This window comes from Cololabis saira, chromosome 21, assembly GCF_033807715.1.
Source record: "Cololabis saira isolate AMF1-May2022 chromosome 21, fColSai1.1, whole genome shotgun sequence".
In the NCBI taxonomy this organism is placed as follows: Eukaryota; Metazoa; Chordata; class Actinopteri; order Beloniformes; family Belonidae; genus Cololabis; species Cololabis saira.
In genome coordinates, this window is record NC_084607.1 from 12,129,242 (window position 1) to 12,152,110 (window position 22,869).

Genomic DNA, 22,869 nt, shown 5'->3' on the forward strand with positions numbered 1-22,869 from the left:
AATGCATATCATATAGCATGTAAGGCCTACCACCCTGCTAGTGGAGTGTAAGCAAAGGTTAATTGTCAGTTACTGAGAGCATATGAGATTTCTGTCCAGGTGGCAAATACTTCACTGTAAATCTCAGGAACTGTGGCAGTGAGAGGTAGGGTACGGAGATATTTACGACTGTAGATATTCTGCTCTATAGCTACTCATTCATTGACATCTTCTCGGCGGATTCTGGCATATTACTTTTAGTTTCAAATGTGCACATTTTTTAAATATTTTTATATATATAAAAAGATGGGAAAAATGGAAGGATGGAAGTATTCCCAGTTATTTTGCTTTACTACTGTTGTACAATGTGAAACTATTTCCAATAAAAAAATCATTAAAAAAAAAAAAATGTGCACATTTGCTAAGATGCGCGTCTCTTGCGAAAAAAGTTGACCAAATGTTATTTTTCCCCTCGTTTTCTAATCCAGTTTCGTTTGAGTATTTGCTTTATTATGACCTAATCTGCATCTTGCCTTTAAGGGTGATTGTGAGTTTGCATTTCCAATTAGTGAGGCGTTCTTCTGCGCACACAGGGAAAGTAACCTGTTGCAGCATCACTTACAACATAGCTATATGCCCAAAGCAAAATACTCCACAATGTGCATGCATCTGAAATCATTGTGCACCCTAAATACAATCTCCAAACCATATCAATACTTTTACATTCGGAGGTGATATGTTGGGCTTCAAGCCTGAATTATGGTTCTGCGTTAAATCGACGCAGACCCTACGCCGTAGGCTCTGCGTTGGTGTAACGCAGAACCATAAATCAGCCTTCACAGTTGCGCCACAGATTCAGCGCGCCGTGCGTAAACAGCACCGGCAGCTGCTGCATCCTTACCTATCGTCCGCCTGCCAGTCTCCGAGCAACAGGTCTCGGAACCGGTACCGAGGGGGCAGCGGGAGCACCTCCTTCTCCAGTTCCACCATGGTCCTCTTCTTCAAAACACGGAGACAGAGACAAAAACCAGCGCAAACCGCACCTCCACACTGAGGAGGTGCTCCCTTCTGCAACCACCAACTCCGCTACTCTTCCTTATGCTATTCCAGACATACATTAACAATGAACACATTGATACGCTTCATAATACTGTCTGAATATTTAAAAAAAATACAATAAAAACAACTTCTTCCTATTCTGGCACCGGAAAAAAAACGCTGCTCGACTTTTACTTCACAGAGAGGCAACAGGTCGAGGATGCTCATCCGCAGCGCTTGCAGGGGAGGCTCCACTTTCAGCCTGTGACAGCTGGGAAGCAACTAGTTGTCTCTCCCAACAGCATCCTTCCTGCCTCCCTGACATCCACATGGACGCACTGACTGAGACCCTGGAACGCACCGTTGAGCAACAGTGCGCAGTTGCAAAGACTTTTCATCCAATAAATAATAAGAATTATCATGATAATTAAGATAATTGACTAAAACGGTACCCTCAGAACAATTTTCACCAATAAAAACAGGCGTTCTCTTTAGAGATCTGCTCTGAATTTGTGGCACTAATAGTGTACTGTTCTGCAATCCGTCACACGTACACGGTGATCCCCAGAAATGGCCATCTCTCAGTGGAGACGTGTGCGGATCTCAGTGTGCAATGACATGTGTTTATCATGTCTGCGCAGCGAGCCATTATAATCATATTTTAATGTGCTTAATTAAAAACAAAAGCAAAACAAACAAACAAATAAAAGAAAACCATAATAGTTGTACTTCATTGATGTTTCTTTCTAAAGGGTTATATTTCATAGATTGGGAAGACGCTTGGTGAAATAAACATGGAAACCCATCCAATTAATTTAGTGCAACGCTTTGGTGGTGTATATTCATTCTGAGACATTTAACACCATTCTGCAGGGCTTGCCAACTGAGCTCTGAGTGCTGCTGTGCTCTCATCCATATGCTAAATATAATTAAGATACTCCACCAGTGCAGAGGATGTAGGGAAAAGAATTCTCTCAAAATAAACAGCACTACAATGCAGTTCAACAGGACAATAATATTCAGATTTCTCTGAATGTGTGCCATTGAAATGTAAACTTATACAAAAAAAATACTATATGGAACCTTTCTTCTGTAGAACAATTGGATCATTTAACTCAAGTTATAAAGAAGCACTAGTTTTGTAGCCTATATTTGTTTGTCTGTCACTCCAAACCTGAAACCGGATTAATCCTGCATGAGCGCTCGCCCTAAACGGGTAATTAAATTCAAATGTGGTGCTTAGGAAGACTTTTGACCAGAGGCCCAAGTTAATTTAAATAAACAGGTGTTATTCAAATTAACTTCCATAATTAATATTAATCACAACAACCTCCTTTTGAAAAACCAGCATTTCTGTAATCTCCAAACAAAACACTCACTCAGAGAACTGAAAACATTAATTTCCTGTTGATCCGGTGACAAAGCAATGGATCAGAATAAAAAGCGATAGATGCAGAGTTTGGATTGTGTGCAGTTGTCAAGTCAGTGTGTTTATGTGCTCTCACGTCTAATTGCATGATTTATTCACTTTAAGACTGCTGACTTTATGCTCTATTAGAAACACTGAAACTATCATTCAGACTGCATCCGTTTCGCCCTCTGGTGGCCATACGTGCCACATAGAAGAGGGTTCAATTAATTGACAAGTTTAGGAAGGAAACTGATCACTATGTTAGGATGGAAGTTAAATCACTGTGACAGATATATACAGGACTGTCTCAGAAAATTAGATTATTGTGATTTTCTGTAATGCAATTACAAAAACGTCATACATTCTGGATTCATTACAAATCAACTGAAATATTGCAAGCCTTTTATTATTTTAATATTGCTGATCATGGCTTACAGCTTAAGAAAACTCAAATGTCCTATCTCAAAAAATTAGAATATTCTGGGAATCTTACTCTTAAACTGTAAGCCATAATCAGCAATATTAAAATAATAAAAGGCTTGCAATATTTCAGTTGATTTGTAATGAATCCAGAATGTATGACATTTTTTTTTTTTTTTATTGCATTACAGAAAATAAAGAACTTTATCACAATATTCTAATTTTCTGAGACAGTCCTGTAAAGACAAAATAACAACAGATATTAAGTGTAAAGCAAAAGCACTTCAAGTGGAGGGATGTGGCTGTGTAGTCATGGTAACAACAAAAAAGTCCCAGGCCATATCAGAAGACATGCTTCATATGTTTCAAGCCTAATTTAAACCCCATTTAATCTTGCATTAACAATTTGCATATGATGATGGAGCAAGTTGTTCCAAATGACAAGGCTTTTTCCATTCACATGTTTTCATCAGTAAAAGAACTTTGGCTGCATAAAAAATATACACACAGTTTTAAAAAAAAAAAGAAAAAAAGAAAAGCTATTTAAAAAAGGTATAAAATACTTTTTTGTCAGTCTTTGTCTCGGTTTCTCCATTGAAAGGGGAAAGCTCTAATCCAAAGTCACATTGACAGAAGCTAAAGCGTCCACGGCCCAGCCGGGGTACTGATCCCGCAAGGGAAACATCCTCTTCATGAACGTCCTTATAAACTCCGGGAAACGGCCTTCCACAATGCTCTGCCTCACAGAGCGCATCAGGGTGAGCTGCAGATAAAAATGTTTGATGAATTTTGGGGGAAGTGGAAACAATGTGATTACTATAGATTCTTCTACTGTGCAGCTTCAGAACATCCTCGGTCAGTTACAGGTCAGCGTCCTCCAAGGAGTTCTGTCTTATGTGCCCACTTCATGAAGGCAGTAGGCTAAAGTAACATGGATGACTTCTCACAGAAATGAAAATATGGTAAGACTTAAAAGAATTGTCATATTACAGGGTTTATCTGTCACAAGGTGAGGCGTCTATTGACTTTGGAATATAAGAGCAGAAATGTGAATTTAAAAAGAGTCAGTTAGGAGATTTACATTGAAGATTTTACTAATACTGACCTGGTAGGCAATGTTGTGGATGGTTACGTGATGCATAGCTGCGGTGTCACTCTTAAAAAGAGCATGCAGGTAGGCACGGCTATGTCTGAAATAGTTAACAAAACAACAAATTATTTACATGCATATGCAACATAGTTTGAACATCTTGCCATAGCATATGCAGGACTGTCTCAAGAAATTGGAATATTGTGATTTTCTGTAATGCAATTAAAAAAAAAAAAATGTCTTAAATTCTGGATTCATTAAAAATCAACTGAAATATTGCAAGCCTTTTATTATTTTAATATTGCTGATCATGGCTTACAGCTTAAGAAAACTCAAATATCCTATCTCAAAAAATTTGAATATTCTGAGAATCTTAATCTTAAACTGTAAGCCATAATCAGCAATATTAAAATAATAAAAGGCTTGCAATATTTCAGTTGATTTGTAATGAATCCAGAATTTAAGACATTTTTGTTTTTTTAATTGCATTACAGAAAATAAAGAACTTTATCACAATATTCTAATTTTCTGAGACAGTCCTGTACTGTTGTTGTTGATAGATTTTCTGGACCTTGTAGGCCAAATAAAGGCACCACGAGACATAATTCTTCAAATGTGGCTCCACTGTGAAGTGTGTTTTGTTCTGGATTTACCTCTTGCAGGTGGGACACCAGCAGTCAGGATCTATGGGCTGAAAGTCCTTGGCATACTGCTTTTGTTTCACCTGGAGCGATCCCCAAGGCACCAAGGCAGAGCCGAACCTCTGAGAGAGAAACAACCATCACAGTAAAAAAGTCAGTGGAGGATGTGAATTATAACTCTTAAAAAGTCAATTTAAAGGGCGATGTTGCAGCACGCCAGGGAAACAGAACTTACTGCAGTTCGGGTTGGAAATACACAGTCAAACATGTCACATCCCAAAGCGACACATACCACCAAGTCCACAGCATACCTGCAGCATGTGAGGAACATACATTTTTTATTAAATGTCATTATGACAGATAAGCAGCACAGTTATCGTAATGAAGCAAACGTACCCAACACCCATAAGGTATCGAGGTTTTTCACGAGGCAGGCGGTCAGTGCTGAGTGTGACCATCCGCCAGAAGTCATCCTTCTCCTCTCCTCCACTTAAACCACCAATAGCAAAACCAGGAACGTCGCGCTTGGTCATTTCTATGGAGACAAAAACACTTAAAATGAAGTTTCTTACAGTAAAATGGCTTACATGTGGATAATTTACAACTAACTGCACTTGACATTCCAGTGTGAGGGAATGTTTGACCTTTAAAGATCTTTATACAACATTTAAGTTCCTCAAACATGACTCAGATTCCATGTCACAAGTCACCTGCTACCTTCTTGTATTCATACACAAATAACTAGATTTTCAAAGTATTTTAACATCTATTTAGGGACACCATTCAGCTACATTTTTAAAGCACTTGTCAAACACGTCCATCCAAAGTGCTTTGAAAAGCAGAACAAAATAGATCATGATAATAACATGATTAAATAAATTAAATGATTCACAACATGTACAGTACATTACAAATGATAATAAATATAACAAACCAGGATCTCAGAGAAAGAGGTAAGTGTTAAAAACCTGCCACAGGGCAGGAGTTTTACCATCTAAACAGGCTTTGCGCAGCTCTGCATCCAGTCCTCCTTGGATAATGGCAAAGAGGTTCTGTTTGTCTGGATTTTTATTGGCTGCTATGCAACGATCCAACCAGCGAATGGATCGGTGCATGGCTTCCTTCACTCGTGGCCCCTTCACAGTGCTGCTGACCACGTCATCTAACTGCATCATGATGTCGGACCCTACAAATGCACGAAGAAGCATAAAAGATGCAGTCAAGGAGCCACTTGAAAACTGAGGAAAGGAAAAAAAAAGTACTAAAAACAACTCACCTAGACTGTTCTGTATACTGATGGACTTCTCAGGACTTAACAAGATCTCTTTGCCATCATAAGGAGACCTGAACTTGACCCCTTCCTCCGTGACCTCTGAGAGTTCAACAAGAGACACCATCTGAAACCCTCCACTGTCCTGGAAGAATAGAAGAAAAATGGACAAAAGTCTTAAAACTAAAGCCCAAAAGTAAAACCAATTGATCCAGCCTCTGGTTCTGTTTCATCAAGGGATTAAAAGCTCTACTCACAGTTAAAAGATTTCTCTTCCAGTTCATGAAGCCATGCAAACCGTTCGCTTTCTCGATCAAATCAGGACCCTGTGGAAAGTAAAATGAACATTGCAAGGCACATCAGAATCTGAACCAGAATCAGCTTTATTGGCCAAGTATGAAGACGCCAGACAGGGAATTTGACTCTGTTATTTCACTCACTACAGTAAATAGACAAATGGCTGTTATATACATATACACATTTTTTTTTTTTAAGTGAAAGGTACAGCAGTATGAGGTAGACATGGTCAGAGGTGTCACAAGTATTCACAATCATTACTCAGGTAGAAGTATAGATACTACAGTTTAAAAATACTCTTGTAGAAGTTGAAGTATCAACTCAAGTTTTTTTCTCAAGTAAAAGTATAAAAGTACTGGTTTCAAAACTACTTAAAGTATAAAAGTAAAAGTAATGTAAGGGGGAAAAAGCCATTAAGGACAAAATCCATTGAATATGAATGCATCTTAGTATAATGCAAATATATTAAAGAACTATATGTGTACTATTGAGCATTAACATGTGTTTCAGAGAGCAGAAGATATGATGACTAGTTGCCTATAAGTATTGTAATGGTGCAAAAAGTCAAACTTCAGAGGCACGTTATCATTTATCCTAACCTTTATTGGAATGTACATCCAAGTTTAGTTGCAGGAATCCGAGGGCAAAGGATGTAAGAACAAAACTGGACAAGAACATCTGTGCCACAACCACAACCAAATTCACTCATCTTAATTTAACTGGATAGTTTTTTTTTTAAAGGCCGAAATGAAATAGAGTAACGAGGATGTTTTTAAAATGTAAGGAGTAAAAAGTACAGATAATTGCGTGAAAATGTAAGGAGTAAAAGTAAAAAGTCGTCTGAAAAATAATCACTCCAGTGAAGTATAGATAACCAAAATTTCTACTTAAGTAAGGTAACAAAGTATTTGTACTTTGTTACTTGACATCTCTGGACATGGTTAATGAAAGGTGCATTGTTACAGCATATGATTGAGGTTATTATTATTATTTACATAATTTACATTTTTATTTACATTTACAGTAATAAAAATAGGTTTTAATTATTTAAATGCACGGTACCTACCGGCCTCATCCCAAGGTGGTAAGTATTTCCAAGACAAATCTGACATCCAAGACTCTCCAGTTGATCCACAGTGATCCCCTTCAGGGTCCCCTGCGTGCCCACCGGCATAAAAACCGGGCTGCTAACGGTGCAGTGTGGCAGTACCACATCACAAGCTCTTGCTTTCGTCACGGGACACTCAGCAACAATTCGCAGAGTGAGAGGAGCAGCGGCATTAAGAGTTTTCTTAAAAGCCATGTTGTTTCCACAAGTATTTGCATTCAGTCCGCGTTCTACGGCGGCAGCCATGTTTCAATAACCACATGACACGCAGAATGACAACTGACAACCAGATTGACCAATAGGAAACGAGATTCCTGTTTGTGGTGGTGAACGGACCAATCACGGCGCAGAGGCGACAGAATCAGCCAATCAAAAACGTTGCTTTGAAAAAAAAAAGCACAAAGGGGCGGAGCTACGCGCACCGGTCGTCTCCTCTGACCGGATGGCGTTTGTGTGGAGGAAGTTTTGTTTTGCGAGTTTTCCGTCCGCTTCAACTGCTTTTCATTAGTAGGACCTAAAATTATGTTTATGTAAAGCGCGCTACAATTAAACATTCGGTTGTTCAAAGGAAGACTACACCACCTGGGTTTTGTGTGGCGACGGGATTCAACAGTTTGAGTAACCCGAGAGCACCTTGCTGCTAAGCTAACGGTGCCTGGCTAGCGTCATTATTCTCCCGGTCTGCGTTGTGTCGGAGCTGCTGTCGGAGCTCGGGAACCATGGGGAACCGGGGCATGGAGGAGCTGATCCCCCTGATCAACAAGCTCCAGGACGCCTTCAGCTCCATCGGGCAGAGCTGCAACCTCGACCTGCCGCAGATCGCCGTGGTCGGCGGGCAGAGTGCAGGGAAGAGCTCCGTCCTAGAGAACTTCGTTGGCAGGTAAACAGGACTGGTTAATAAGTTATGTTTCCATACCGTCTCAAATGGTGACAGAATATGCATGTATATGTATGTATGTATGTATGTATGTATGTATGTATGTATGTATGTATGTATGTATGTATGTATGTATGTATGTATGTATGTATGTATGTATGTATGTATGTATGTATGTATGTATGTATGTATGTATGTATGTATGTATGTGTGTATATTTATGTAATGTGCCATAAAGCCAACTATAAGTTGATTGAATTACTAGTAGGTAACGTTATGCACTTGTCGTGATCAACACCTTTACTTTATATTTTACATTTACTTTACGTTATGTAGTAAATTCAGGTGACTTTATTAATCCCTTTGGGAGGTTCCCTCTGGGAAATTGTCATCTCCATCTCACACACACAGCACTGTCATATACACATCAAACCCCACCCCACAAACCAAACACCCATATAAAGATAAGACAACAAATTAAAAATAGAGATAAAAAGTGCAATGCCATAAAAAGATTTGTATGGATAGAAAAAGTCAATAAACAGACTTATCTTAATAAGTTATGTGTCTATACCATCTTAAATTGTGACATGATAATATATGTATGTGTGTGTGTGTGTGTGTGTGTGTGTGTGTGTGTATGTGTGTGTATATATATATATATATATATATATATATATTTATAATTATAATTAGGGCTGGGCGATATGGACCAAAAGTCATATCTCAATATTTTCTAGCTGAATGGCGATACTCGATATATATCGATATTTTTTCTGTGCCATAATTGGGGTTTCCCCCAAAGCATTATAGCATAGCATCTCTGTTAGCTTCATTTTTTTCTGAGGCAAACCCTTAAAAAAACAGTCAGTTTTAATACAAAGCCACGTGCCAAATGTCACACAGGTACCTTTATTAACAGAGGTCTGCACAATATCAAAATGTATAAAACAAATGAAATAAAAATAAACTGCCTTCAAGTCAATTTGTCACAAAATAAGCTATATCAAAATAAAAAAAAAATATATTATTTTTTTATTTATTTATTTTTAAATCGATATAAACGATATTGTCTCGTACCATATCGCGTTTGAAAATATATTGATATATATTCAAATCTCGATATATCGCCCAGCCCTAATAAATATATATATATATATATATATATATATATATATATATATATATATATAATGTGCCATAAAGCCAACTATATATGTATGTTGTATGGATAGAAAAACATGAATAGCCCACAATGCATGTACTTTGCTCATTAGGTTATTTGTAGCTTCTGCAACTGTCCGTCAAATATGAGGTGTATTTTATTTTGGTTCAGAAAGGATCGACTCTAAAATTCTCACTAATCTGAATAAGTCATAGCATAGGTGTACATTGTAATTGTGTTGCAGATACCGGTAGTCTAAGAATCTTTGTAGATTTGCCTTCTCCCCCTGTGATTTTGGTATAATTCAATGGCATACCTTTAAAGTCCTCGAGGATTTACATTTACAGTGACTGTTTCAGCTATTCATTGGACTATTATTGACACTGAGCTTGTTTTATATCCAGAAGTGTAAATTAAAAAAATAAAATAAATCAAGGCAAATGAGGAAAAGAAGTGGGCACAGAGAGCCAGCAGAGATGTGTGTTTTGCACCTGAAATGATCCCCAGTGTGTTTTTTATTAGACTTTTCTTTTTTAGATCGAAACAGATGTTGACATTTTCTCCAGAACTTAATATCTGTGAGAGACAGAACTTCCCTTAGCATCTTCCTCTTTTGTTTAGCCTTTGGTAAAAGTTTGAAATTAAAGGAAATAGGTTTGTCCAACTTCACTCTTTATAATGTAAAGTTTTGAAGTTAAAGTGTTTCCCAAGAGCTTGGCTGTATTGTCGCTAACAAGTTGGTGCGTTTGTCCTCTCCCACACCGACAGTGAGTGCAGATAAAAAAACAAGACAAGCTGGTTCTAAGGCAGCCCGTTGAACAGGTTTCCCTCCCATCTATTGACACTCAGGGCTTAACCCAACCCACTCGGTGATCTCACAAGCTTGCCTGTAACGTAGAGGAGGTATTGTTGGCTACTAAGTTGGAATGTACACCAGTCTGTGGTGATAAACACACAAGAAAAAGCAAGATGTAACTGTTCTCAAGGACGATCCCACTTGTAGAATAGACTTTCACTCAGTCCACATTTATTCAGATGAATGGGATGTTGTATTTTGAAACCACTTGACACACATCAGCTGCAATTATCCTGAGGCATTTCATGATGACCTCAATCTTACTGCCTGTGCTGTCCGTCTGTTTTCCGCCCATTTTCGAGCCTAGTGTCTATCCGTTTGCAGAAATTATATTCGTATTGCAGTGACACAGACTCTCGAGTACGGTCATACTTGTATGAGGTATGTAAGTGGTGTGCTTGAGTTTATAGGAAATATTTAATTGGACACTGCAAGTTGCAAGTGGGCAGATGACATACTGAGAGCAGACATGGTTGAAAACTAGAAATCAAACATACATTTTAAAGTGAAGTCTGACTTCAGTTTGGATACACTTGGATGGATTCAGACATCATAAAAACTAGTAGGCTTATGACTCATTGTTGATTGAATGGCCTTTTCCTACCTTAGAGAGTGGCCAATACTTTAAAAACTTGTGATGTCTTGATACATGTTCATTCTTTTCTTTCTTTAAATGATGAAAAAAAGCCTTTGTGTCATTCTCTTGAAGGTTAATTCAAATGCGTTGTCGTGACACCCCAAACTGTTATTTTCAGTTCTGTTATGGTTCCTCTATAATTCCTAGTGAGCTGAGCTCGTCTTTATTGAGGTGTATATTATTTTTGAAAGGGAGGCTTTATGCGTGTGTCCCGGGGGAAGAAAATAATCCCTCATTTACTATTCACAATAGCAACAACAATAGACAGTCATGCAGTTCTGGGAAGAGATGCATCTCACGATAGACTGTGTGATTCAGACATGGAACGCAAATGATGATCATTTTCTTTCTTGTCTGGACTTCAAGCTGATGTTAGTTGATGCATTTGCCGAGTGACCTAACTTGCCGCTTCACTCTTTTTAACAAAAAAAAAGTTCTGCTTTTATACATTTCTGTTGTTAATTGATGTTGTGACATTTCTTGGCCTCAGTGGAGAAAGGGGAAGCCATGAGTAGAACATGTTTGCTTTGTAGTTATTTTACCTCGGCCCTGTATTTTCAGGCTGTCTGAGTAATCCATCTCGCTGAAATGATTTGGGCCTCTGCTTACTTCAGGTTTGCTACAATATAGCTACTTTTGGCTGGGAGATCTGCATACTTGGGTGGACAGAAGATGATTAAATCATTGTGACTCAACATCATCATGTTGTGGAGCGGGAGGAGAGGACCAAAATGCAAGAATGGAGACAGGAATTCCAAACAAAGTCTTTATCTTAACTAAAAGCGCTGCAGTGCAGGATCCCAAGAAAAAACTAAATGTTCAAGCATGATTTGAGAAGAGATAAAACAAGACAAGGATGCAAAACAAACCTCAAATTGGAAGTACACAAAACGGGTGAGCGAAGATTTGAGGCAATAATCCGACCACGAACTGATATACAGTATAGCATAAACCTAACTAGATCACTCCTGACTATAACAAAACTACAACAACAAACCTACACAGGCAGCAGATGAAACAGACCTTAAATACATATTAGGACAATGGGGATCAGTGGGAACAAGGTGATCAACATAAGGGAAAACAAGCAGACACAGACTCTACAAAATAAATTAACTTCCAAAGTAAACAGATAAATACATAAACCAAAGAAAAAATACTAAATATAGTATAATATTCATCAGTTATTATTAGTCAAGTTCAAGTGGTATCCTAATAGTGAGTCATATCACACCTGGGAAATGATCAATAATGATGTCAAGTGAGTAATGTAATATGAGAACATCATTAATGGACTAATGATCAATTAGATTAGATTCAACTTTACTGTGATCACACATGTATAAATACAAGGTAACCAAATACAGTTTGGCATCTAATCCGAAGTGCAAGAGCAGCAAGTGCAATATCTACAGTATGTACAGTTAAGAGCAGTTTAGTACGGATAAATGATGTAAGCAGTTGTGTACAGGTAAGGGCAGAAACCCAGAAATCACAATAGTTTTAATGATGTGGATCACAAACCTGTCTTTTTTAGCCATTCTTTTCTGAGTTGCAAATTCATTTCACCAGCTGGGGGTTGAGTTAACATATCTAGCACTGCAAGCTGGTCTGGGTGGGGGTAGTTATCAGATCTCTTGCAAATAGGCTACGGTCAACCGAGATATTTGTAAGGTTTTGGAACAGTTGTTGTAAGTTTTAAGGCACTTGCATACTGGCATTGTATATCATTCTTGTAAAAGTTTGCTACTAATTTCCCTCCATTAGCCTTTACATACTGGCCCAAGCAAGATTGAAAAATCCTGCAAATGCTCTTTTTTACATAGGTAGCAACGGCATTTCGGAAAAAAGTGACTCGGTGTGGTGTACGTAAAATGTGATGTAAGAAGTCTCATTCATTGAGCGTGTGTACACACACACCAGTAAATCAAAACAATAATAGCAGAGGAGACGATGCCATCCGCTTTCTTCATGTTGTTGTATGAGACGGAGCCTGTTGTGTGTGAGCGTGCATCAACAAGAGTGATGGTGTGTGCGGTGCACTGACGTGTGGAGAAGTTGACCAGTTTGAACAGTGTAGCTTGACATGTACAGCATCATTGCAGCAAAAAAAAGAGCTGCGGCTCCTCAAACTGGAATTGTTTGGGTCTTCCCTACCATCTGCTGTCTCGTTTTGTGAACAGGGTTTAACCATGAGTGCTGCTCCTCCCTGGAGCTAAGGGAAGCTCCTGTGCTCTTACATACAGACACTGAGATCAGGAAAAGGGGAACATGTTCTGCATAGAAAAGCCAGTGTGTAAGGGTCTTTTCAGACATGACAGAATTGTAGTGTCATTCTATGTTATATGACCAATTTAGCAAAAGTTTTATTTGATAATTGCAAACTATCTGGAAAGATGAAATTGGTTAATGAAGCGGCTCTTGTAGAAAATATCTTGAAGTCCCGAAACTGATGTGTAACACAGTGGACCTCCGTCTCAGGAAAAGGTCAACACACTCAAATGGCAGTGATGGAAGGTGTCTTGCATTGAGCAGTTGGGTTTTGGTAGTCAGGGAAGAGGCTTTGCATCAACGACTGCCTCCTGTTACTCAGAGTGGCAGTCTCATACGGGCATGTGGGTAGCCATAATTATGTGTTCACTGTCATGCCAAGGACCCATAGAATAAGTCTCAGCAAACCACTAACACATTTTTAGTGTACTGTGCCTTCCCTTGAGCAATTACTGTGACCTCAGAATTTCACACTCTGGTTTCCATGGTTAAAAGTATAGATTGCTCATGCTCTCCATACTCAGCAGAAAGGAGCATCGTCTCTGGACTAAGTTCCTTCAGAGTTGTTCTGCCCGTTTGCAGGAGTCTGTTGGGGGACAGGTGGAGGAGAGCTAGCATTCTCTCCCTCTCTCCTGATTTTGCTTTCTTAGAGCGAAGGAGGCCCACAAACTGATGCTCTTTGCTTGCCCATGCATAATGTATGAAATGATACACAATCTGCTGAGCCTCGTCTATCATTTACAAGTCATCAATAATGGAATACTGGCTTCTTCTCAATATGCCATTGCCGTTTATCCAATTCTGTCAACAAAAACTGGGGGGTTCAGTTCTGTCTTTACTTGTGTATTTTCAACAGGGTAAAAAAAATAGCATGATATTCTGTTTAAACCACATATCTGCATTTGCTTTAATTTTGCTGCTGTGAATGTTTCACCATAGTCATCTGCGAGGCAATGTTTGACTACTACAGTACAAAACCAGGGAGAGTCATTAGCATCTGTAGAGTGGCCTGGATTGAAGGACTTCCAAGTGATATGTTAGCCAGCTAGTGGAAAAAGTAGCCTGCAGTGGGAGATCTGAACACAGCTCTATTTAAGGAAATTCTCAGCTATTTGGTCAGTAGCCAGTGCTTATGGACATCAGCTGTTTTGGATTTTTATTTTTGAATGTATTTTCATTCATTCGGCACTTTTTAATCCTCATATTGTACATTTCTGTTTATTTCTGTTTATACATTTTACTTTATTCTATCTCTTATTTTATCTCTATATATTTGTTTGCTTTTATATTTTTATTTTTATTTTTACTGTATTGCACCAATCACCACAACAAATTCCTTGTGTGTGTTAACAAACTTTGCAATAAACCCCCTTACTGATTCTGATTCTTGCTGTCATCTTTTGCTTTCTCTTCTCACCCTTCTCAGGGACAAGTCTCCCTTGGCCCTCTTATGCTGCTGATTGAATTTATTTAGCTCTTTACCTCTATACAGTTTCCTGTCTTGCTTCAAAACCTCTCCCAGAGCTTTCTATACAGTCCGCCATGGGGGACAAATGCCTGCATGCTTCACATTATGTGGATGACACAGCACCGGCGCTGAAACACAGACTTGTGGATTTTTGTTGACATAGGGACTTTTGCAGTGGGTACTGTCCAGAATGATCTCCAGTGTTTTGACTACAGGACTAGGTCTAGGAATAGCAACAATTATGTAGTACAGCAACTTTAATCTTTTTACTGTGTTGCAGGCATGGGGCACTTTGGCTCTGTTCAGACTATGCACCAACATGCGTTCTAAGAAATTAGATCACAAGTGCTTAGCATTTGTGTTACACATCTGGGATTAAAATGGGTATTGAATGTGTCTTGAGTTATCTAATCTAACTAGGGCTGCAGCTATCCAATATTTTGGTAATCGATTATTCTATCGAATATTCCATTGACTAATTGGATAAAACTTACTTTTGCGTAATTAAAGGCCCATTATAAATATATAATAGAAAACAAGACAGATCACTTTATAAAAACAACCAATATGTTTCATTTTATAAGGAAAATTGACATTTATTTACATATTATGCAAACTTGTAAACTGTTGGTTAAATTTTCCGATAAAGATAAATAAAATTATTCAATCTTAACATAACCATAAAATAAATGTTATTGTTTTCATCTTTTTTTTTTAAGTGTCAAAAATAAAAAATATTATTAAACACTGCCTTTAAATTGTGCAACTTTACATTTAGAACCAATACTGTCTCTTCCTGTCATTACTTTCGCTTTGCTGCATTTGCTCATTGTCACTGTTTTCGGTCCGAGTACAGCTAAACTGTTCACACACATTACGAAAAGCCCCCTGCCGTCTTCCGCTTTAGGGGACACATACCTGTAAGCACGTTGTCACACTAAAAAGAATCTGTGCGAAATGTAAGCTTTAAATTTATGTTTTAATTAATTTAACAAAGCTTTGAGGCAGAGGAAATTCCTCAATTTTAAAACATTTTTTGGTTTGTTTTTATTTTTTATTTATAATCAAGTTACTCGAGGTACTTGAGGAATCGTTGCAGCCCTAAATCACAAACAATTTTGTCTGCAAATTGAAATGACTCATAGCCTCAGCTGATGGCTTCACTTTTGTAGACACTTCCTGAATCCCTCCCACGATGCTTTTGTGTTCATACTACAAACAGAATGTGGACACAAGTATCCCCAGACCACCTTTGAACACATGCTGAGTGATCGTGAATCCGTCCTGGAATGTGTTCAAACCTTGTTAGTGTTGGCCACTTCCTAGAATGCATTTTAATGCCAGCTTTGATGGACCTCTTTCGAGTCTGAATCAACAGGCAGGCTGAGTAACTCCTTAGCTTTTTCAGGTCTGTAAAGCTGAATAACAAAAAGAGAGGAAAAAGTGACAGTGAGTTAGTGCTTTGTTCAGGGCTGACAGAATTATTCCATGACTGAGTCTAGTGATTAATACCAGATGTAGTCTGTTTGTAGAGCAGCAGAGGGACACTGAGAGTTTGCAGGAGAACAGGAACATGGAGGATTGGGTGGAGGCACCTCATCTGTAGGCTGACTAAGCAACATTAAGTATGTGGTTAAAGACTAGTCTGGCATCCTGTCGCTTTAAGAGAAATGATCAGGCAAATTGTGTGGAAGCTTTTATTGTTTCCTGTAATCTTGTATCTCAGTAACGTACAGCTGCATTGGTTACTGCTTTGTTTGTTTGTTTTTCTGCTAATGTGCCATGCATTACATTTCATGTTGCAAACAGTGGGTAAGTGGCAGCCAAGAACATCCATAAAAACATGACAAGTGTCAGGGTTGAGGGTTCTGTTGTCACAGCGTTATCGCGGCTGCCTCTCTTCTGTATTGACACAGCTCTGCTTTACATAAGAGCCAGCAGAAACCATTGGCCTCTTCTCTATCTCTGATGATGTATTTTTGCATTTGGGTTGTTGATACTTGTCTGTCAATACTGTAACACATAATATACATTCATCCCAGAGGATTTCTTATACGCCCTTATTTGAGTTTGAATGCAAAACTGACTTTCTCAGTCTAATTCAGTTAAAGCCTGTCTCACAAAACCCTCTCATAATTGGTCCTTGCAAAGTCATAACTTACACAACTGTTCCTAATGTTTTCTTATAAAATCTTCAAAAATACACTCACAACTGAAACCCAAGGCTTATTGAGCCTATATGCGATACAGGAGTTGCAGCATGATTTTTGACTTTTCTGTTACCCACCTGGTGATGGTTATGTTACTTAAATGTTCCCATCTGTAACCTGGGTCAGTTCAGTACATTTTTCACAATGAGATTGTGCTGAAAAGGAGGGTCAGTATCAGCCATCTGTGGCCATACTGCAGAAAAAAAGTCTTAAGTATTTGAAAATAAAATTTTAACCACTGCTGGTGGGAAGTCTCTGGATATATATTCTGGGCCCCCTCATACGGTGATGATGTCCTTGAGTTAAGTGCAAAAATCCCATTGCTATGGCAGTCTGTTTCATATAGCAACTCAGTATAAAAAAGGGAGTGGACTGTGATTTAGTGGAAAAATATGTCAACTTGTTTTTAAAAGAAAAAAAAGGATAAAAATGAGGGAAAAAATCTCCTTTAAGACTGACAGGATACTGTATGTATGAAAAGAAAAACAGACGTGCATAACAGTGGATTGTACATGGGTCATTTTGTCATTTTAGTTTGTGACTGTTATATTTAATCTTTGTAATTTTGTGTACTGGAGCCCTGTGACAAAATAACTTCCTGCAAGGGATAAATAAAGTATATTAAATTCAATTAACACATCTGTACTGGGACTTGGGCTGTAGTGGTATTAAGTATGATCAAGAAGAAAGGCAGACTATTAAGGTTGTCTTTTAAACCTCACACCCTTTGATTCTTGACCCACAATGAATTGTCTTGTGTCTCTGTTTTGATAAACTGCAATTTAACCTGGATATACCACATTTTGTGTGTTTGGAGAATGTTGCACTATGAAGGACATTTGGAAAACCTAATTTTGAGGGAGATCACACAGATAAGTGTAAGAGTAGAGAACTATGCCTATAGTGTTTTCCTTTTTTATTATTAACCAAACAGTGAATGATACTCCTGTTGATGGTACACATTTCTCTTATACAAAGCCCCGGGACCTAAAAGTTTAATAGCATAATCTGGACTGGCCTATTAAATGAAAGCTATATCTAAACAAAGCCCTATAAACAAGTCTTAGATTTGAATGGCTGTCTTTTCACGTCTTCCTTCTGTCAACAACTTATTGTTTGTTTTATAAGTTATCCAAAGAAAGCTATTTTGACCTAATCAAGCATTAGTATATTTCTCTGTGTTTTCTGTGTCACCATGATCCATCCTGCTTGCCAGCAAATTTAGTGTAATTATTTGTAGGTTTTCTAGAAAAGACTTGGGACGGTTCATTACTGCTACTGCTAACGTTAGCATGGTTAATCTGAATTACTCTACTCTTTCTATCTGTTCTTTGGGGTGTGATCCTTTGTCTCTTGAGGGGAAGCACCCACTCATGTAGGCCATTTGATACCGCTTTATGACCACAGATGCATTCCACTTGCATTACGTAATAGGAGCACAGTAAAGTCAACAAAATAGGATTGTATATTTTCAAATATTTCACTGCTGGTTTTATAATTGTAAACAGACTCAAGAACATGAGTTACGAAGCTGAACCCCACACAGCCGACTGTGTGAAACATTGTCTCAAACCTTTTATGGGTACTGCTGCAACTGATCTTTGGTTTTCATTTTTGGGTGGACGTGAAAAGCTGTTAAAGGCTCTTCAGCTTGCATTTAGAAAAAAAAAAAAAAAAAAGAAGCTGTTATTCCAATAAAATTCCCATGGGTCCCCCATTGTTTCCAGGAAATAGCTTCATTATCTGTGTTGATTGGATTGACCATAAAACCAGTCTGCAGTGTTTCCCACAGAATCAGGTAATACCGGTGCTCTGTGGCGATGGGTGGGGTCGTTTCTTCGAGACATATTTCTGTTGCAGCTGAATTTGGAAGCAACCTCTTTTTCAAGAACATTAAAGTCATGCACCAACAATAAGTCTCCACTGACTGTTTTAAATGCAGAGGATCAAAGACTCTCGGACACAAAAAGTTCAAAAGGTTGCTCCAGCTTCTTACACAAGATTTACAAGTGGAGTCTGAAAAAAACCTCTAAATGTTGCGTAATTTAGTTGGTATTGATCAAGCAAGTACATCAAGCAGAGAGGGATCATTGTGTCTGTGTGTGTGTGTGTGTGTGTGTGTGTGTGTGTGTGTGTGTGTGTGTGTGTGTGTGTGTGTGTGTGTGTGTGTGTGTGTGTGTGTGTGTGTGTGTGTGTGTGTGTGTGTGAGAGAGAGAGAGAGAGAGAGAGTGAGCGAGTGACCGAGTACAAGAGTAGTAGATGGATGTATAAAACTGTTTCTTACAGCTCTGCAGTTTTAGATTTCCCAAATTTGGATCATGAAAAATAATTATAAAAAACTCAGACTAGGCTACTAAATATTTTTGAGTGGACATTATTAAATAGGGGGAATCATGCAATATCTTGTCGGAAAATGATTGTCCTTTGTAGTTGAGAGAGAAGTTAAAATTTAAAAGTGAACTTAAATTTGAAATGTTATGTCATCTGATCCGTCAGTTACTCTGTAAACCAGAATCCCTCAATTTAAGCAAAAATGGGACTGCAAAATCTGCACAATGTGAAATGTTCCTTTTCCTCTCAATTTATGAGTGGCCATGCTGCGAGGAAGTTGTCTGTAATGAATAATTGAAAATGTATCTGTTGTTTTCATTTGTTTATCCGTTGTTTTCAACCTTTTTTTATTCCCTACATTTATTTGTATTGTTCTCTTGTCTGTCTTTCTTATTCAGAGATTTTCTGCCGCGTGGGTCAGGCATCGTCACCCGCAGACCTCTCATTTTGCAGCTGGTCAACAGTAATACAGGTCAGTATCTGTGCACAACCCGTTTCTTTTCCTCACTGCCCTTCATATGTCACGGTGCCTCAAGCTAGGCATGCTGTTTGCTACTTGTGTCTTGAATTTAACTTAGTTTTTCTCTCTGACTTTCCTGTTTCTTTCTTTGTCCTTTATTCCTATATCTGTAGAATATGCGGAGTTCCTGCACTGCAAAGGGAAGATGTTTGTGGATTTTGATGAAGTGCGGAGGGAAATTGAAGCGGAAACCGACAGAATAACGGGATCTAATAAAGGCATCTCCCCCGTCCCAATTAACTTGAGGGTCTTTTCTCCAAACGGTAATGGACACATTTCTGTTCAAACGAAACACAATCATCTCAGGTTCTTTGCATCACATTAGGTCAGATAACATGACATTATTTAAGATGGTAAACCAAAATAAAATGTTACTCTGTTTATACTATGATGTATATCATTATTATGTCTTTAGTTGCATCAGAGCCATATTATGTGTTTTCTGATATGCTATCTATGTAAGAAGTCAGTAAAGGACACTTGTCTTTGGCCAGCCACGCGGTACTTACTACAGGATTACTACTTACTTACTACTTACTACAAAATGAGGTGAATACAATGAGATGAATCAACGATGGTACATAACAGGTTACACGGTATCATTATTTATCAAACAAAAACAAAGCCAAAGTGCATAGGAACTGTGTATGTTTTTTTTTTTTTTTTTTTTTTTTAAACTTATCCCCATCGTGCTTAATTTATCATGATTGATGTGACACAGTGCCGTAAGCAATACACAGGTGTCAGAAAAGACAACCAATATGGAAGCTGAAATTGTGGCTGGTTCTTGCTGAAAGATGGGGCAAGAGACCATGACAGCTAGAGGATGTTTCCTAAAACTAAGCAACTATTCCTTCAAATCTGGAAACTGGTTTTCTCATATCAAACAAGTTGTTTGTGCTGCTTTAACTCAAGGTCAGAGTGGAAAGACTTTAGTAGAGATCATAGAGGAGCAGTTGTTGCGGCCTATCAAGCCGGTAAGTCATACCCAAACAATTTAGTGTCCTCCTGCATAAATGGAAAAGATTAGAAGAAATATGAGACATATGACCATGATCCACACTTTAGGGAAAAACAAAGCAGCATTTCAACACAAGCACCTCAGTACCAACTATCAAGCACATATAATGGAGAGTTGATGGTTTGCTCTTCTTCTGCAGCCACAGCAGAGCACCTTGCAGCTATTGACTTGACTATGACCCCCTTTAAACTTCCAGAGTGAAATGTGAAGTCAAATGTACAGCAGCTAGAGCTTGACCATACGTGGGTCATCCAGTAGGATAATGACCCCAATCTCACTAGCAAATCTACAACAGAGAGCTGACGAAAAAAAAGAAGAAACCATGGTGTTGCAATGGTTCAGTCAAAGTCCAGACCTCAACATCATTGAAACACTGTGATTGGACCTTAAATGAGGGTGCATGAACAAACACCCAAGAAATTCAATGAACTCGAGCAACACTGTATAGGAGTTGGTCAAAATGCCTGAATTAAGCGCTAATTGTGAACTTACAAGCTATTGAATCATTAAATCTATTTCAGCTTTGACACATCGCTTCTGCATTTTGGCTTCGTTTTTGACATTGTTAAATATGCAATTTATTCTTATTCTTCTGGGGTCTTATTTACCTAATGTCTGATCCAGAGTTGTTTTCGACAAGATAAGTGCCCATTCATTGCTAATGCTGGCAAGTAATGAAACACTTATCACCCCTCCTTCACCAACGGGGTACCTGTCAAACGGCAAATTACGTTTCTGAAAAGCAAAATTGATGTAAGTGGTTTGTTAAGGGGACAAAGGTTAAGAGCAACATCTATCTGTTAATTTAACTGTTTACCTTGATTAGCTACTTTAAAGTTAACAATTTAGAAACAATTGCATTTATTTTCATGGCCTCTTCTTGTGACAGTGTTAAACCTGACCCTGATCGACCTTCCGGGTATGACCAAGGTTGCGGTAGGAGATCAACCACACGACATCGAGTATCAGATTAGAGAAATGCTGATGCAGTTCATCTCCAAGGACAGCTGTTTGATCCTGGCCGTCACCCCTGCTAACACCGATCTGGCAAACTCGGATGCTTTGAAGATTGCCAAGGAGGTCGACCCACAAGGTAAAGTATGCCGTTTTCAACTACCTCAGACATCTGGCTGCAAAGACCAAGTTGTTTGTAAAAGTATATTAAATGTTTGCTTTGATGTTCATTATCTCTCATATAACCCAACCGTTTCTGATTCAGCATTTCTGTTTCTGACAAGTACTTGTAGCAGTTTCTTAGAACTTTGCTTTGAAAAGGCCAAGGACAATTACATTCTTGTTCAGGCTTCTATCTGAGTATTTTTATTTATTTTAAGAAAGAGTGAAGGGATGGGTACTCTACATGTTAAGACTGATGTAGCTGGACTTTATAATCATACGCAGGGCTGCGTACCATTGGTGTTATAACAAAACTGGACCTGATGGATGAAGGCACAGATGCAAAGGAAATCCTCGAAAATAAAGTGCTTCCACTGCGGAGAGGTGAGAATAATGCATATTATTTCCAGGCGTGACACTTTGAAAGAGATTGGTAGTCTGGATGCTGTTTCTGTGTTTTTAGGTTACGTTGGTGTTGTGAACCGCAGTCAAAAAGACATCGACGGGAAGAAAGACATTCGTGCTGCTCTGGCTGCAGAGAGAAAGTTCTTCCTGTCCCACCCCGGTTACAGGCACATGGCAGAGCGAATGGGTACCCCACATCTACAAAAGGCGCTAAACCAGGTCTGCATGAATCTGTTGGTGTTTGTTCATGAACAGAGGTGTCAAAAGTATTCACATTCATTACTCAGGTAGAAGTATAGATACTAGAGTTTAAAAATACTCCTGTAGAAGTTGAAGGATCAACTCAAGTTTTTTTACTCGAGTGAAAGTATAAAAGTACTGGTTTCAAAGTACTTAAAGTATAAAAGTAAAAGTAATGTAAGGGGGAAAAAAGCCATTAAGGACAAAAGCCATTGAAAATGAATGCATCTTAGTATAATGCAAATATATTAAAAGAACCATATATGTGTACTATTGAGCATTAACATGTGTTTCAGAGAGCAGGAGATATGAGGACTAGTTGCCTATAAGTATTGTAATGGTGCAAAAAGTCAAACTTCAGAGGCATGTTATCATTTATCCTAACCTTTATTGGAATGTACATCCAAGTTTAGTTGCAGGAATCTGAGGGAACGGATGTAAGAACAAAACTGGACAAGAACATCTGAAACAACCACAACCAAATTCACTCTATCCGGA

General features: G+C 38.4%; 3 protein-coding genes across 10 annotated transcripts in view; 1 reads left to right on the top strand and 2 right to left on the bottom strand.

Annotated features, from left to right (window-relative positions):
• The window catches only part of kcnt2b (potassium sodium-activated channel subfamily T member 2b), a 46,706-nt gene extending 45,551 nt beyond the window's left edge, over positions 1–1,155 (bottom strand). The window contains exon 1 of the mRNA XM_061711714.1: positions 881–1,155. Within this exon, the coding sequence (XP_061567698.1) occupies positions 881–969 (89 nt within the window). The 5' untranslated portion in view covers positions 970–1,155. The remainder of the gene's footprint in view (positions 1–880) is intronic.
• A 1,998-nt stretch (positions 1,156–3,153) lies between these two features.
• On the bottom strand, positions 3,154–7,553 carry qtrt1 (queuine tRNA-ribosyltransferase 1). Its single transcript, XM_061711841.1, has 9 exons — positions 7,213–7,553; positions 6,107–6,175; positions 5,856–5,994; positions 5,571–5,765; positions 4,976–5,114; positions 4,815–4,890; positions 4,592–4,701; positions 3,954–4,038; positions 3,154–3,611 (listed from the first exon to the last, which is right to left on the bottom strand). The coding sequence occupies exons 1-9, from the start codon at positions 7,498–7,500 to the stop codon at positions 3,459–3,461; spliced, it is 1,254 nt and encodes a 417-aa protein (XP_061567825.1). The 5' UTR covers positions 7,501–7,553; the 3' UTR covers positions 3,154–3,458.
• Positions 7,554–7,691: 138 nt separating this feature from the next.
• dnm2a (dynamin 2a) overlaps positions 7,692–22,869 on the top strand; it is a 38,666-nt gene continuing 23,488 nt past the window's right edge. For all 8 annotated transcript variants that reach the window (XM_061711900.1, XM_061711898.1, XM_061711897.1 and 5 more), the window contains exons 1-6: positions 7,692–8,134; positions 19,468–19,541; positions 19,703–19,852; positions 21,500–21,703; positions 22,012–22,110; positions 22,190–22,350. In XM_061711900.1, coding sequence (XP_061567884.1) covers positions 7,974–8,134; positions 19,468–19,541; positions 19,703–19,852; positions 21,500–21,703; positions 22,012–22,110; positions 22,190–22,350 — 849 coding nt within the window. In that variant the 5' untranslated portion in view covers positions 7,692–7,973. The remainder of the gene's footprint in view (positions 8,135–19,467; positions 19,542–19,702; positions 19,853–21,499; positions 21,704–22,011; positions 22,111–22,189; positions 22,351–22,869) is intronic.

What these genes read in the sequence shown, in the direction of transcription:
- qtrt1 (XM_061711841.1), bottom strand. Translation starts at nt 7,500, where the DNA reads ATGGCTGCCGCCGTAGAACGCGGACTGAATGCAAATACTTGTGGAAAC. An exon ending in CAGTATACAGAACAGTCTAG is followed by an intron (nt 5,766 to 5,855) that starts GTGAGTTGTTTT and finishes GTGCATTTGTAG; the next exon opens with GGTCCGACATCATGATGCAG. An exon ending in TATTTCCAACCCGAACTGCA is followed by an intron (nt 4,702 to 4,814) that starts GTAAGTTCTGTT and finishes TTTCTCTCTCAG; the next exon opens with AGGTTCGGCTCTGCCTTGGT.